The 15,372-nt window shown below is 41.7% G+C and overlaps 1 protein-coding gene across 3 annotated transcripts in view; it reads left to right on the forward strand.

The window, feature by feature from the left end:
* The window catches only part of EPB41L4B (erythrocyte membrane protein band 4.1 like 4B), a 187,012-nt gene that overhangs the window by 42,053 nt on the left and 129,587 nt on the right, over positions 1-15,372 (forward strand). For all 3 annotated transcript variants that reach the window (XM_075416707.1, XM_075416709.1, XM_075416710.1), the window contains exon 2: positions 14,248-14,352. In XM_075416707.1, the coding sequence (XP_075272822.1) occupies positions 14,248-14,352 (105 nt within the window). The remainder of the gene's footprint in view (positions 1-14,247; positions 14,353-15,372) is intronic.

Below are 15,372 nucleotides of genomic sequence, written 5' to 3' on the forward strand. Positions count from 1 at the left end.
AAAAAAACTTGGACAGGCCCACCCCCCCCCAAAAAAAAAGAAAAAAGTTGCAGATCCCAAGCTAGTTTCAATAGGTGAAAAAATGGTCTTTAACATGTAGGTAGCATTACAGCATCTGTTGGTGGAACACGTTGAATCTGTGTTATAAATGTGTGCAAGGTGCAAGACTTAGAAATTCTAGCAACTTGTAGATAAAACTGAAAGGGAGACTGTAAGGTCAGTCACATCACAGAGCCACAGAATTACATAGGTTGGAAGAAACCTAAGGAGGCTATCCAGTCCATCCTCCTGCTCGAGGGAGAGTCATTACTGAATTCAGACATGGTTGTTCAAGGATTTATCCAGTCAGGCCTTGGAAACCACCAAGCATGGGGATTCCATGCCTTCTCTGGCCAGCCTGCTCCGGTGTTTCACTATCCTCTTAGTGTAACTTTTTTCCACATATCATAGAATACTTTGGGTTGGAAGGGACCTTTAGAGGTCATCTAGCCCACCCTCCTGCAGTGAGCAGCGACATCTTTAACTAAACCGGGTTGCTCAGAGCCCCGTCCAACCTGACCTTGAATTTTCGCAGGGGTGGGGCATCTACCACCTCTCTGCGCAGCCCGTTCCAGTGTTTTACCACCCTCACAGTAAAAAATTTCTTGCTGATATCTAGTCTAAATCTGCCCTCTTTTAGTTTAAAACCATTATCCCTTATCCTATTGCAACAGACCCTGCTAAAAAGTTTGTCCCCATCTTTCGTGTAGGCCCCCTTTAACTACTGAAAGGCTGCAATCAGATCTCCCCGCAGCCTTCTCTTCTCCATGCTGAACAGCCCCAACTCTCTCAGCCCTTTCCTTCTTGTAGGAGAGGTGCTCCAGCCCTTGGATCATTTTTGTGTCCCTTCTCTGAACCCGCTCCAACAGGTCCATGTCTTTCCTGTGTTGAAGGCTCCAGAGCTGGACACAGGACTCCAGGTGGGGTCTCACCAGAGTGGAGTAGAGGGGCAGAATCCCCTCCCTCACCCTGCTGGCCACACTTCTCTTGATGCAGCCGAGGATACGGTTGGCTTTCTGGGCTGCAAGTGCACGTTGTTGACTCGTCCATCTTTTCATGCACTAGTACCCAGCAGCAGGGCTGCTCTCAATCCCCTCATCACCCAGCCTGTATTCATACTGGGGATGTCAGTTGGAACCTTCACTATTTCAGCTGATATTCACAGTTTCTCTATCTCCAAGAGACCGTCTCTGACTTTTCAGCGTCAACACAACAAGTACTGAAAGGCTGCTCTGAGGTACGCTTAGTCTTCTCTCCACCAGACTAACTGAGCCCGGTTCCCTGAGCCTCTGTTGATGGGACATATGGTCTAGTCTCTGAACACCAGCCCAGCCCTTTCCGGAACTCCAGTTTGTTGGCGTCCTTGTGTACTGCCTTTGCTCAAGTCAACTGCACACACCAGCATGGTGTCTTCAAAGAAGTCGACGAAGATGTGTTCCACCTCTTCCTCTGTGTGGTAGATGGTGTTAAACAAGATAAGTTCCCGGATAGATCCGTGAAGAATTACACTTACACCTGGTTTCCACGTAGTCCAGTGATCCAGCCATTTTTCACTCACAGTAATCCACCCATCTACACTACAATGTCCCATCTTGGATACAAGGATGTTGTGGGAAACCATGTTGAAAACCCAGCAGTCAAGATAAACAACTTTGGCTAGTCTTTCATCCCAGATGTAAAAAGAGGGTGTAATTTAAGATCTTCAGTGTGCATGATGGGCAAGTGATGGAGCATTCAGCTTATTGCTCTCTTCATCTGAATTGCTTGTTTTCCCCCAGCATATGGTATTTTCTATGCAGCGAGATGAAAAACTGAGTCTCTCGTAATCTACAGACTCTCTGGCTGTATCAACAGTCGTATGTGCTTTGTTGCTCAACCTGAGTAAACTTCATCATGTGCTGCCTTTTCGTGGATCGCCGCAGCTGAACGAGTGAGCTGACACTTGTTCTTCCTGCGTCATTGGTACAGGGCTGTATCTGGTTGCAGTTAAAGGCTCTGCTGGCTACACGTGTATGACTTTGAAGTCAGCTGAGTTGTCGGTGTTATTTAAAAGCCATTAGGCAGCAAAATTGTCACTACAGCCAGAGTTTGGCTTGTGTAACATTGCTCTGACAGAAGAACCAGAGTTTGCTCTTGACTCTGTTGTCACAGTCTGCAAGACTGGAAATGAGAAATGTCATTTCTATTAATGATAGAATAGGAAATTAGGACAGCAAAATCTGATCCTCCAGTGACTCAGTGACTTTTCATATGGTCAGAATGCTTCATATTAATGCTGACGGTTTAGGTTTGATGGAATATTGATTGAATATCTAATTGAAATATTGTGCCTTTGTGGAAATTCATTGCTCCTGTGTTCACTTTCATCGTGAAATAAAATTCTTCTGAGACAAAGAGCCCCATACTGATTTTGTTTGTCTGCTTTATAAACCAGGTTTTTGTTAATACCCACGGCAACGAACTGGTGGTAGAGCCTTTGCTGGGGCCACCGCAGTGTGATTTCATTTTTAGTTAGTTCATTACCCCTCCAACTAAAAGGTATGCTGTGAAGTGGCTTCATGTTACAGTGGCTTTTGGATATGGACTTGACCATGCTAGCATGGTCTGATATATTCATACTGTGACTAAGGAATCGGTACATTTCTTGCCATTTGTTTCCCTGAATTAAAAAAAAAAATAAAATACTGAAAGACCAAGTTACCATTTTAAACAACTGAGATGGTGGTAGTTCAGCTGTGTGTGACCGGCCAATTCAGAGTGTTTCATCTGATCCATCTTGAGGTCCAGACTCTGAGAAAAAGGTTTTTGCAAAAGTTGTCAAGCATAGCAAAACTTCTGTTGAGGTAAAATGCCCAGGTGGAAAGAGCCAGCCACAAGGAATGCCCCATTAACCCGTCACGGTGAACTGGGAGCGTCGCCAGCTTAACGAGTTCTACTGACTCTCCGGCAATCACTGCGGCAATAGCAAAGTTTTCCCATGTTTGTGTGGTGGTCTGAATCAAGAGTATAAGCTCCTGTTAAGGTGTTGTTGATACACAGGTAACATAAGCAAGCTGAAAAACTGATACTTTTTTACTTCTGTAAGGTACTTAGGTGTAATTTCCACTATAGTTCTCTGGATTCTGTTTTATTTCTCTTGACATGTAAATAGCCTGAATCCATTTAATGGCATGGAGACAGGCGGGGCAGCGAAACCTCAAAGTGAAAGACAAAACTCAAACCTTCCTGCAAATGACTAAGAACTGGAGCCTGCTGCAAATGAATTTTCAAATCAAACCATATGCAGGGTAGCCTTCTAACTATTGCTACTCTAGCTGTGCTCTCTGAAATGCATGTATGTGTAGCATGTACCTTTGATCATGTGTTTTAGCTGTAGTTTTGCCTAAAAAATTGTGAAGGCAATCTCTCAAAAGTACAGGCGAAGGAAGTGCTGGCTTATGATATTTCCTCCAAGCAGGCAGCAAAAATTGCAGCTTGCACGGAACCTGAAGGGAAAAGTCTGACATTTGTGGTTCCTCTTTTCTGTCTGTCGTTTCTGGAAATGTCACTTTTCCAGATTCTGATCAATACTGTGCTTTTCTGCATACTAACCATGGGGTCAGAGGTTTTATTAATAATCACTGCTTTTATCTTCTCAGTCTCTTACTTAACTTGATTGGACGATCTCTTGGTTGGCATGAAATACAAGAAATCAATTTTAGCTATAACGCAGTCTTTCTGCTCCTCATGTTGACACTCAGAACTTCTAACTTAAATGTGATTTTCTTTAATTAAAAAAAACCCAGACACATCAGTCCTTGTTCATTCATCCGAATGAAGATAAACAGAAGGTTGGGCTGCCATGCCTATTTCAGTGCTCCAAGGAGTCCATTTCTTTTTTAGATCTCAATATTTGTAACAGAGCAAGAAGTTATATTCTATAGTGTGATGAGAATTTATCTTGTCTCGCATAATTTCTCTGCAGCAGTGAGGAGATTAGAATGTTGGACTTCTTTTCAGTATAATAAATCCATTAGTTTTTTTTCACTGAGCCGTGGCATCATCCGAGAGAGGTGATTTCTGTATGCTTGAACTATTGTTTATTCTAACTTTTATTGAATTATACTAATGAGGGTTTGTGTTTTTTTTATAAAAACCACATGGCTGTTACTATTGCATCTTCTGTCTTTCTAGAAAGAGATGTAATTTGTAGTGATCTTCCTTAATTGCATATACTTGGCTAATTATGTTGTGCTTAAAAAGAATTATGTCTTCCTGGCTGCCCACTAAGTAAAATATTTTTAGTGGCAAACTTCCCTGGTCTTTCTCTGTTCTTTTAAACTGCTGATTATAAACCTGCAGTTTAAGAGGTTTTGGTGACTTTTCTGAATTTCCAGATTTCTGGTTCTCTTCAGAGAGAAGCAAATAATTGGAGTTGATTCTTTGGAGAGGTCCTGTGACTTCATGTATGAAAGAACAAAGAGTGAAGAGTGCTAAAGTCTGTTGGCTGTCTGAATAAATAGGTAACTTCTAAAAGAGTTTGTCTTTGCATTTTGAATCCATAGAGCTTCTGAGGAAGGACCTCCTTAGAGCTTTGTCCTCAAGTTTTAAACTCCCTTTGTGGTCACTGCTTCTAAGTTTCACATCTTTGAACTTCATTTAGTGGCTGCAACTGTCAGAGTGATCAATAATTAATATGACTTATATGGAAGGTTTAGCCCTTTATAAGACTTTGTGCCAGATAAGCGAATAGGTAATTAATGCTAATGTTAGCATCTGTGGTGGAATTAATTTTCTGCTATGAGAACTGCCACAAATAGTATTATTATATAAGTAAAAAAATATATATACACATAGAAGTAATTGAATGTGAATTAGGTGAACGTAAACAGTATGCAATATTTATGCCATAGGAGAGGAGTGGTTCTAAGGAATTCTAGTTTTATCCAGACATAGTAAATTCCTGCAGCATATGTGATGTGATATTTCTAAAGGAGTCTGCACCTTTTTGCTTTTACAGGTCCTGATCTCTACCCTAAAAGCAGCGAGCTATAAGGCATTGTGCAAGACGTCTGTTCTTAGAGCAGCCCTTCTAGGTTTTGTCTCGCAGCCACAACACAGCTTTGTGGCCTCCTCCTTGTCCTGTTTCCCAGCGCTCGAGAAGCAGCTTTCGGCACGACAGTCCCCATACGGGGCCTGTAAGTGGATGTTCGTGTGGCCAGGGGGTTTGGAAGCGCCGTTTGCTGGAATCGGTAGTGGTGTTATACTGGTGTAACTTCCCCCTGTAGGCAGTTCTTTGCTGGGCATACAACTGTACAGCTGCACTGCAAACCTCTTGGAGAGGAGTCGGGAACAGAACCTGTGCCTTGGCTGGCTGGGACAGCAGGGACCCTGCAGGCCGCCTCTGCGTGAAGAGCTTCTGGCTTGTGTCTGTGTCTGACTGGGCACCACTGCTGGGCTTAGCTGTGTCTGTGCCAGAGGAAGGTTGCCAGTAGACCCTTATCAGTAAACTGCTTTATTTTAAACAGTCGTAAGTGTCCTATTTAAAAAGAAGTTCAAAGAATTGGTAAGAGTTGAATCAGGCGTACGCACATGCAAAACGTGTATGAAAGACGTGTCCATATGGAAAATTCTGTTTGTACGACTGCATATTTTTAAAGCTGTTTCTACTCATAGTGCATTCAAATGCATATGTATAAGAAAGCAAAGATGTCTTTTGAAACTTTGGTACTGCCATTAGCATAAGAAAGCAGAGAGTCTTTGCTAAACTCTCCTGGGATTGCCTTCTAGTAGCATTTGCCTCTTTCTGCTTGTTCTCTTTTAGGTCAACTTAGCTTATGCCAGTGTTGTGTGTTATTTCTCAAACGCAATTTAAAGTCGTTGCCTAGAGTCTTCTCCAGTTCTCCAGTAAAATGGCACCTGTATCCCACTGTGACTTGTGCCGGAGGGCAGTGGCCAAGGTCACACAAGGGAAGCGTCACGTTACGTGTTGTGTTGGATGGTTTCGTCTCTTAGAGGTGGCTGCCGCTTCAACACCCATAGCTTAGTTTTATCACATTCTGTCTCTTCCTCTGGGAATGCAGAACTGTAAATTGTATCTCGAGTGGAATCATGTAGGTTAAGAAGTCTCGGCATAGGTTTTTGTTCTCCTCGTCCGAGCTACTTTGTGTTTTTTCAACTGTGTGCTTGAACCTGAGGTGCGTGTAGTACTTCAAGCAGGTCAGGAGAGGGAGCTGGCAGTCTAGGGGTGAAAAAGAATCTTCCTTCCATACAAACAACTATTTTTTTTTGTTGTTGTGCCTCTGAGTGTAGAAATGTGATGGGGTAACCTGCCTGTATCTGAAATAACAGAAGTCCAGACCGTCTTCTAGAACATAAAGTTACAAGTAAGGATTTTTTTACTACATAGGGCTGTGGCTGATGGTAGTTTTTATCTGTTGCCTCATAATCCCATTTAGAAGTGTTGACAGTGCTTTTCTCTTGAAAGAGGTCTGTGTTGCCAGTAGTACATGTAGGTGATAGGAACAGTAAACAGAAACTCTCACCTTCATCTGAGTCCAATAGAATAAAATGTCAGTGCTGATATTAACGTTGCCAATAGTAATTGCACTTATAGGGAACCCATTGCAGTAGTAGCTCCTTGCCCTTTGTGTGGCTTTTGGAGAGATTTAAGGCTCCTCAAAGACAGCATGCCCTTCAGATGACCGCTGACTTGATAGAAATGTAAAATTGCCCTGCATAGGGGTTTCCCCACTGCAGTGGATTAGCCTTGGCCAACAGCCAGGCTCCCACCCAGCCCCTCATTCAGTCCCCCCGTCAGCAGGACGGGGGAAGAAAATATGGAGAAGAAACAGGAACAAGAAAGCTTGAGGGTCAAGATAAAGATGACTCTTCCCCAGGCTCGAATCCAGTCCTTCATCCCTGACTTTTGTACCTGCTTCTTTCACACCACCACCAGTGGCCAGTGGGTCCGTTGTGGAGATGGCTGGAAGCAGCTCTGTCCATGCTGAACAGCATGGAGCAGCCCCGATGTCTTCCCTGGAAAAACTAAGCAAATGGTGAAATTCTCCCTTCCAGATAATGTAGGTATTCAGGCATGGTAGTTTCATGCTCCTTTTTGCACCAGCAAAATGGAATTCTGTAGCTCTAGGTGTGCTACCTTAATTAGTTTTTGAAGGGCTGTACTGTAAAGCTCAGTTAGTGAAAGTGGGTATGTTGAAAAAACTGTGCAAAACTAGCTTTCAGAAGAAGTTAGCATTGTACAGATCGTTTTACAAAGCTGGTCCACTGGCACTTGCCCACCAGAGGAAGAGGCAGAGCATGTTTCAGAGGTGGGGAAGGAAGTGACTGGAAGCAGACATGCACGAACGGGCAAAGGCGAAGGAAACCCTACACTCACCCATCAAAACTCACCTGACTTTCTTGAATCTATTTTGCATTTTAGGTGTTCCTGTACATATGACATCTTTCCAACAGGTTGCTTAGCATGGTTTTGGGCTCTTTAGTGACTGTTATGTATGTGAGGTAACTCCCTCTCTGCCATATTTTCTGTGTATTCTCTACAATGCTGTGCTGCTGTTCCAATCTTGATTCATCTCAATAAGTTTGTACTTCATGAATAATTGAAAATCTTTTCTTCATTCCTATTGCAGAGCTTAAAACCAGCACATTATTCTTCCCTACCCGTAATTTTTTGTGTTTGTGTTTCTTGGTTTTGTTTTTAATTTTTGTCTTTTTTATTCAGAAGTGACTGCCCTTATATAGCGGGCAGAAAGCTTAGGCTGATATGAGAGACTTGGCCAATGCCATACTAGCCTGGTAAAGGTATCATGATGTGACTAGAAGCCCAGTGCCATTTGGCTTTATGTAGTGCCTGGTACATATAAAATATAGTGATCTATTTATTTGTTCTTGTTCAGGCTTCTTCTCTATACCAGTTCTGGAGACTTTCTACCTTGAATCCCCAGAGGTGCTACTTGTCTTTTCCAGTCATTAATCCCTATTTCCATCTTCTTTATCAGGGAGTGAACACTGATTCTTCTTGCCAATAATTGGTGGAAAGATGAGAGTCTGAGTGCCGTTGAGAAATGCTGCTGTGTAGCAATAGTGAGGTTTACTATACCCACTGTTTGGGGGTTTTTTTTCTTAATATCTCTCTGTACATTCTCATTGGCATCTTAGTTGCAGAAACGGAGCTCACTTGCACTGTTATGTGCCAATCTACCAGCAGAGAGAAAGTGCTAAAATGGTAGTGTGCTATTTCTTTATTTGACATTCCCCCATCCCCTTGATGGTATGCAGCTTGTGAGACTCCTGGTTTTTGAGAGTCCTACTTCTATCACAGACTTTGAGGGAAGTGGCTTGATTTGTTGGTTGGGGTTTTTGCTTTGCTCTTAAGCTTCTTTTGCTCAGGAAATAGCAATTTTAGTTTGGGGTATTGACAAAAGTGACTGGGAGCAAAGTGTTGGTGCTTTCAAGGTTATAATAATACATGCTATTCAGGAGATTTTTTTTTTTTTTTTTTTTTGGTCTCCTGATGAAGGGCTGGGGTTTTGGTGGTGTGTGTATGTGTTTGGCATTTTTTGTTGTTTTGGGATTTTTTGCAGGAGGGGGTTAAGGTGATTCTGGCTCTTGTTGCCAGCTGATTTCTCAAAGGGGCTAGGATGAGTTTTGTTCTCCTTTAGCTAAAAGTTCATATGCATGGTCACTTGCATTTTCTTCTGGGCATGTTCAGGAATGCTGCTTGTTTCTGTGGTCCATACTATATTTAAACATAATTTGCATGCAGTAGCAGGCTCTGAAGCAATGCTGCTGTTGCTGCTGTGACAGGGTGAGAGGCTTAATGGTTATTTCAACAGTGTCACATTTTCAAGTGAGCTTGGAGCCAGAATTGGAACCTTGAGTGAGTGATTGACTGGTAAGAAAATAACCTAACACCTTCACGTAGCTTGAGCAAGTTAGCTTCATGGAAGTATGATGTGCTAAGAAATAACTTGCCTTTCTTTTAGTCTTAACACTGAATTTATTGTTTGTTGAAAGAAAGCAGTATTTGCATAATTTCAAGCACAAAAATGCAACTCTTCACATTCTTATGAATCTGTTCATTAGGTCTCCCGGGGGTGGGGTGGGGCAGGCACCAAGGTCATGGCTGGCTTGCAGAGAGCATCATGCCCTCTGCAGGGGGTCATCTCTCGGTGGCAGAGTAGAAATTGGAACTTGAAATCAAGTGTTTCCATCTTTGACAATACTGCCTATAGCACTATTGCAGGGACGGATACCACAGTTTTTAGTGCAGCTTTTGCAAGCCCAGCCACCGGCCTCAAATGCTTACTTGGCTGAAGCTGTTAGATGTCATAGCAATTGCACTGTATATACGCGCTAACTCTGGTGTGCTTACAACAGTCATAATCCAAAGGATGACTTCACTGTGGTCATATACCCCCCAGTGACTAAGCCTAGAGGGAAAACAGGGTGATATCTGTCCCACGCTCTTCCCAAGGGACCTAATGAAACAGATTTGCAAGAATGTAGAAAGAGTTGCGGTTTTGTGCTTAAAATTGCGCAAATATTGCTTTCCTTCAGTACAGGTGAATGTGTGTGAGAAACTGAGTGCTTGACTGTCAAGAAAGCAAGTTAAAGGACAGATCATAATGGGCACCAGGAGTTAAGGCTACTTAGAAGCCCCGATGGCTTTATGCGTGTTTAGCCTGCAGTATGTCTGAAATGCTGGAAAACAACCTTGCCAATGACTGTTAAAAGGCAAAGCAAGTTCTCACTGCTAAGCAATATGGCCAGCAGATCAAGTGTTGGTTTTAGGTTTGAAAAAGGAGTTAAAAACAGCTCAGGTGGAAGTGAACCGAGCAAAACTGAGCTGTCCTGTTCCGGGAAATGCCAAGGAGCGGGGAATGCTGATGCCAGTAGAACAGAGCCGTGTCAGGCCTGCAGAGCAGAGGATTGCTAGCTACAAATACTCCTTTACTAACTTACCGGGAGCTAAAACCTGGTGTTTGTGGCCATGAGGTCACAGCAGCCCACTCTGCAAAAATAATTGACCTGTTGCAGAGTACATAATCCTGTGCTTTCTTTAGAAAAAGAAACTAAATCTGCCCTACGTGTTCATTTCTGCTAGTCCTCACTGTTCAGTTTGCAACACGTTGCAGTTAATTGGCTTTGACTTTTTTCTTAGCAGTAGTTTATTTTCCTTTTTTTTTTTTGTTATGATTTTGTCAACTTGCAGGCTGTTTCATGTCCTCCTGACCTATATAACAGGTTGTTTTCCCAAGCACAACTTCACCTATTTCTGAAATCGGTTAATAGTGCATTTGTGATGCTGTAATCTGAAGTCTCTAGTATGACTCAACAGTTTCAGCCACCCCACTTGAGTTCACGTAATGCACTGTGCTTGGTTGCTACATACTGCCCTTCGGTTTGGGGCAAGCCTTCTCAGCAGCTCTCCAGCTATGCTGTCTGTGCTCGGAGAGTTGTCGATGGCATTCTTGCACTGTGAATGCACTACGTTGGGACTTTTCTGGCTTCTGTGTCCCCTTTTCATGCCCGTCGACAGAACCTTTCAAACAGTTCTGGAATAGCCAAAATCAGCGCTGATCAGCCTGTTTGGGCAGAGCCAGTTGGTGTAAAATGTCCCCGGCTCATGAATTTGCCCTTTCCTTCATGCCCACTAAAAGCACGTTAAAACCTCTTGCCTATACACATGTCAAGTCTGGAAGAGTTTCTAATTAGAGAAGTTAATCTTTGTTTTGACAGGTTTTAGCTGACAAGAATCTCCATAGATTCCCTGAGCCTGGAAGTCTTTGGCAGCTGAAAATTCAGCCTGCTTGAGCTGCGGGCCAGGCAGCTGTCACTGCGGCTCTACGAGGTGCTTTATACTCGTGCCGCTTTGAGTCCTTGTGGGAGCACCCAGCAAAAAGTCCTCCTTAAACGTGAGAATTTCCTTTGATGCCATGATTCACGGTCCCAAAGAAAATATGATGGGGTGGGGGTTATTTGAGAAGGGCTTCCAGGATATGGAGTGGAGGAAGCTGTCATGACTGTCAGGTGGGACAGGGCTGACTGACATGAGAAACACCTTTTCTTTTTTCTTCTCCTTTTTCTCAGTAGTTGCTCATTATCGTGGAGCTTCCCAACCTGCAAGTGTAATTCAGTCTTTCTAAACTTCTTGCAGGACAAAGAGGCGAAAGGGAATGCTAGTGACTGCCTCACACTAGTTCAGTTTTACCCAGGATTGCGGCTGTAGTTTTGTTTGTGAGCTGGTCAGCTGAAATTACCCCCCAGTGTTTGCCTGTGAGGTTTCGTGGTGCTCACAGAAGCTCTCCTGGTTTTCAAGGAACACTCCAGCAGAAATTGGCAGTGTTTGAATTGTTGAATTTTTAGAAACAAGAACAAACAAACAGAAATCTCTGAAAACCAAACAAGGTTTTGCAGTTTTCCTTACATCACTGTTCCCAATTATAGTAACTTTCATAACAACAAAGTAGTAACTGGATATAATAGTATGTGTGTATTGTTTGTTGCCATATACTGCCTTTTTCGAGATGGAAGTTGTGCAGGTCTTTTACTACTGACAGTTCTGAGCCATCTGTCTAGCAAGGTAGGAGTGCAATTCCTAGTTTAAAGTTGTCTTGTGTTTTACGTGTAGCTTCCAAAAATACGTACAAGTTGAGAGTCTGTAGAGAAAGTGTAATTTGTTAAATTCCAACCAAATAGTTCTACTATGAAAATTTTCTTGTATTAAATCAGTTTTACATTCTTTATGTTGTACCAGGTTTTGACAGAGGAAGCATTTTTTATCTAGAAGGAGAGGAGGAGGAAAAGACCATGAAAATCAGAAGTTTCTTATAATAGGAACTTTTTTTTTCATTAGAGACTACTTTTATGCTTGTGGACACGTGGGATTCCTGAGGATTCACTTCTGTTTTGCCTATACCACCCATTTCGTTCAGTGCACAGGTACCAATTCACCAGTCTGCAGTCTGACTTGCTCGACTGTCAGGCAACGAAGAGGCAGAAGGACGGAGAGCAGGTCATCCTTAACTGTTAGTAGAGGAAAGGAGTTAGTCACTTTTATCTCCCTCTTTAGTGTCACATCTCAAAGAAAGTTTTTTGTCAGCAATTTGTTGGCTGCAGCAGCCTTATCATCTGAATGGTAGGATTTGCTGGGAAAGCTCATTTAGTGACAAGTTAAATGTTATAATCTCCTGTCAGCTGTGTATGTAATACTGCATTTTATGGTCTAGCCGTGCAGTGCAGAGCTATTCTCCGTGTAACACACATGTTGAACATTAACTACTATTTGGGTACAGAAGGTGGAGTGTGCTCTCTCTGGTTTCTATTGGGTGTGTGGCAGTCGAAGGTAAACATGCTGGTAGTTAGTGCCATAAAGTAAGCAGCCAGGAATAGAGTGATCATAGGGCATCAAATCAGTTTTTCCTAGTTTCGTGAATTTCTCATGTCTTGCTGTTTCTTTTTTATTGCTATGGAAGGTTTTCTCCTTCCTCATTTGAGCAGAATCAGTTTAAATTATGTTATGCTTCGGTTTGGCTTCTTTTAACAAGTGCTGAGTTTAGTAGATATGAGAAAATATGTTCTGGATACTTTTTTTAACAAACTTTGGTTTACAGCAATTATTGTACATCTAAAGATTATGGTTTCCTAGCAGTGTACTGCTTTAAGAAGCTGTTGTGTTGTCATCTGATTTCAACAGCATGTTGAACTTTGATTAAGAATGTTTATTATTCACCTCTTGCCTCCCCAAATAACAGTCGCTTATGATGATAATTTAATGCTTGTTTTAAGTTTTTACGCAGTTTGTTTTATTGCTGCTCATAATGCTGTTCCTGAAATTCAGTAAGATTAGATTTCTGTGCTTCTGCTTTGTTAGTAAAAAAAAAAACCAACCCACAAAGAAAAAACCCAAAAAAAACTCAACTTAAATAAAATTTATTGCCTATGCCTAAGCTTGCTTGACTTTCTTGGAAAAGCAGAGAAAGATGAAACTCTTCATCTTGTCTTCTGCTGGAGAAGACAGATTTTAGACAGCTTGGAATCCTGGACAGGAGTTCTGCATGCTACAATTGATGCTGCTTTTGTGCAGAAGGCCAAACTAAAGGAACTAAACGCTGTTTAGCTCTCCTTCGGCTGAAATCAATGAATGTTACTACAATTTGGGATGAAGTGGGGATGCCTAATATGTTAGAGCTTTAAAAAAACAGAAATAAAAAAATAAATCCTCAAAGGTGTATGAGGGACAGCAGGCACAAAAGTGGTTCCAGAGCTGTACTTTCTTGTATAAAATACACCTGTTAGCTTCAGTCTCTGACTGAGATTTATTATAATCTCATGTATTTTTAGCCAAGGGTTTTTTTTTTTTTGCTCAGAAACTTGGAAACTTCCTTCCCCAATTAACACTACAAGTTTGCATGAAAAATTGATTTGTTAGTCCCTCTTCCTCCCACCCACCTGTAACCTCCAAGCTTTGCTTCTTCTAGTGTTTGAAGTTGAAGCATTAGGTACCTAAAGTCTTGGCTTAACCTCAGAACAAGTACACAGGCCAATGCAGCCTAGCTTTAAGATCAGCTAACCCATGATTTGGGTTAGTTTTGCTTCCATGCCTATGTGTTTCAGATGGCAAGCCAAGTAAGAATTGTAGTTTTTTTGTTTTTGTTTTTTCTTTCTCCATTTAAAGACTGTAAATGTGATTGCAATTAGCAACATTATTGAAAGATTCTTTTCAAATCCCATTAATTTTCCTCACAGTGCTCTTCAAGTTTTCTTCCAGAAATTTATTTTGCAGCCTGAGTGGTGGTATGGCACTGCATGACTGCAGTTGATATGTGGTAACAGCCAGTACATTTCAGGCAGTGTGTCAAACAAGCTTTTACTGGAGAACTTGTCTTCCTGGGGTTTAAAACGTTGGCTCTGTGACTTAGAACACTTTCAGGACGTAAACCTTTCCTTTCTCGCCTACACTTTGAGTTGCAGTGAGCTTTGAAAGTGTTCTTCGAGAGCTAAGTCTGGTGCTGTTGGAATACGTGCAGACAGGAATGTGTCACTATATCTTTCTCGAAGAAAATAAAAAGAAATGTCAATACAGTTCTTCAGAATAAACAGAATTACTGTTTAGATACTGTTTTCCATTGTGCAACTCCTCTCCCCCATTTGAACAAACAAACCCACACCCACAAAAAAACCCAAATTTCTTTTCTGTTACAGAAAAATGCAAAGGGACAGGAGTTGTTTGACCAGATTGTATATCATTTGGACCTTGTGGAAACTGATTACTTTGGCCTACAATTCATGGATGCTTCCCAGGTTACAGTAAGTATAACTTCAGTTCATTTTTATGTTCTGCAGAAGTTTGTGTTGCCTGTTGTAAACGTATTACTGGTGGAGTTTCATGGAGAGATGTAGGCATTAGGGGATATACTGCTGAAACAACTGATATCATGTTTGGTTCTTGCACATAAAGCCAAATCCTCTAAATGAGGCATATGTCACTTTATATGATGCACATGACTTGATCACACGTAAGTGAAAAAGCAATAATTGTGGGTAAAGAAAAATGTGCTTTATGTTTAGTAGGCTCATGATATTAAAAATGGGTAAAATCTCTTGCAAGCAAGGGTTTCTTGTGACTCCTGTCTTTGCTCTTCCATGCACAGATCAGGTTGCTCCGTAGATTTAATTTCATTTGCAACAGAGAAAAATTTTCGTTCTCTCCTCCATCCAGTAACCCCCAGCATCTACAGGTAAAGGGGGAACGTACTTACAGATGCAGGTAGATAGAGATATTAATAAGATAGGGTTAAAAGACTGTGACCTTTTGGTTAAACTGTATTGCTATATATTTAATCTTCTCCTTTGTCTGTTCACCTTACGTGTTGAGGTATTGGTATGACAGCAGCCTGGGTTGTGGATAGACATTATACAGACTTGGAGAATAAGTGTTTGCTTTTAGGTTATCTGGTCAATATGTAAATGTGGTTTTTTTCCATAAAGCAACAGAAGACAGATAATTCTATGCTATTAGAATAAAATAATGGGAAAATGTAACCACGATAATGACATCTTGTGAAAAGTAGGTTCTAACTTTATCATCTCAGAATTCTCAGTTGTATTCTCTGGCAGGCATGGGTCAGTGTGGTTAAGTCAGATCAGTGTTTTGCCAGCTGCACCATGATCTGGGTTTTACCAATGACTTTAAACCACAAACAGGAAACTTGTCCAGATATTATAATGACTTGAGAAGGGGAGTCTGTTCTTCTGGGGAAAACAAAGCTGGTGTTATCTATTTAAACATTATCCTAATATCCCAGTTAATTTAAGGGTAGGTATGTA

This window comes from Opisthocomus hoazin, chromosome 3 (genome assembly GCF_030867145.1).
Source record: "Opisthocomus hoazin isolate bOpiHoa1 chromosome 3, bOpiHoa1.hap1, whole genome shotgun sequence".
NCBI lineage: Eukaryota > Metazoa > Chordata > Aves > Opisthocomiformes > Opisthocomidae > Opisthocomus > Opisthocomus hoazin.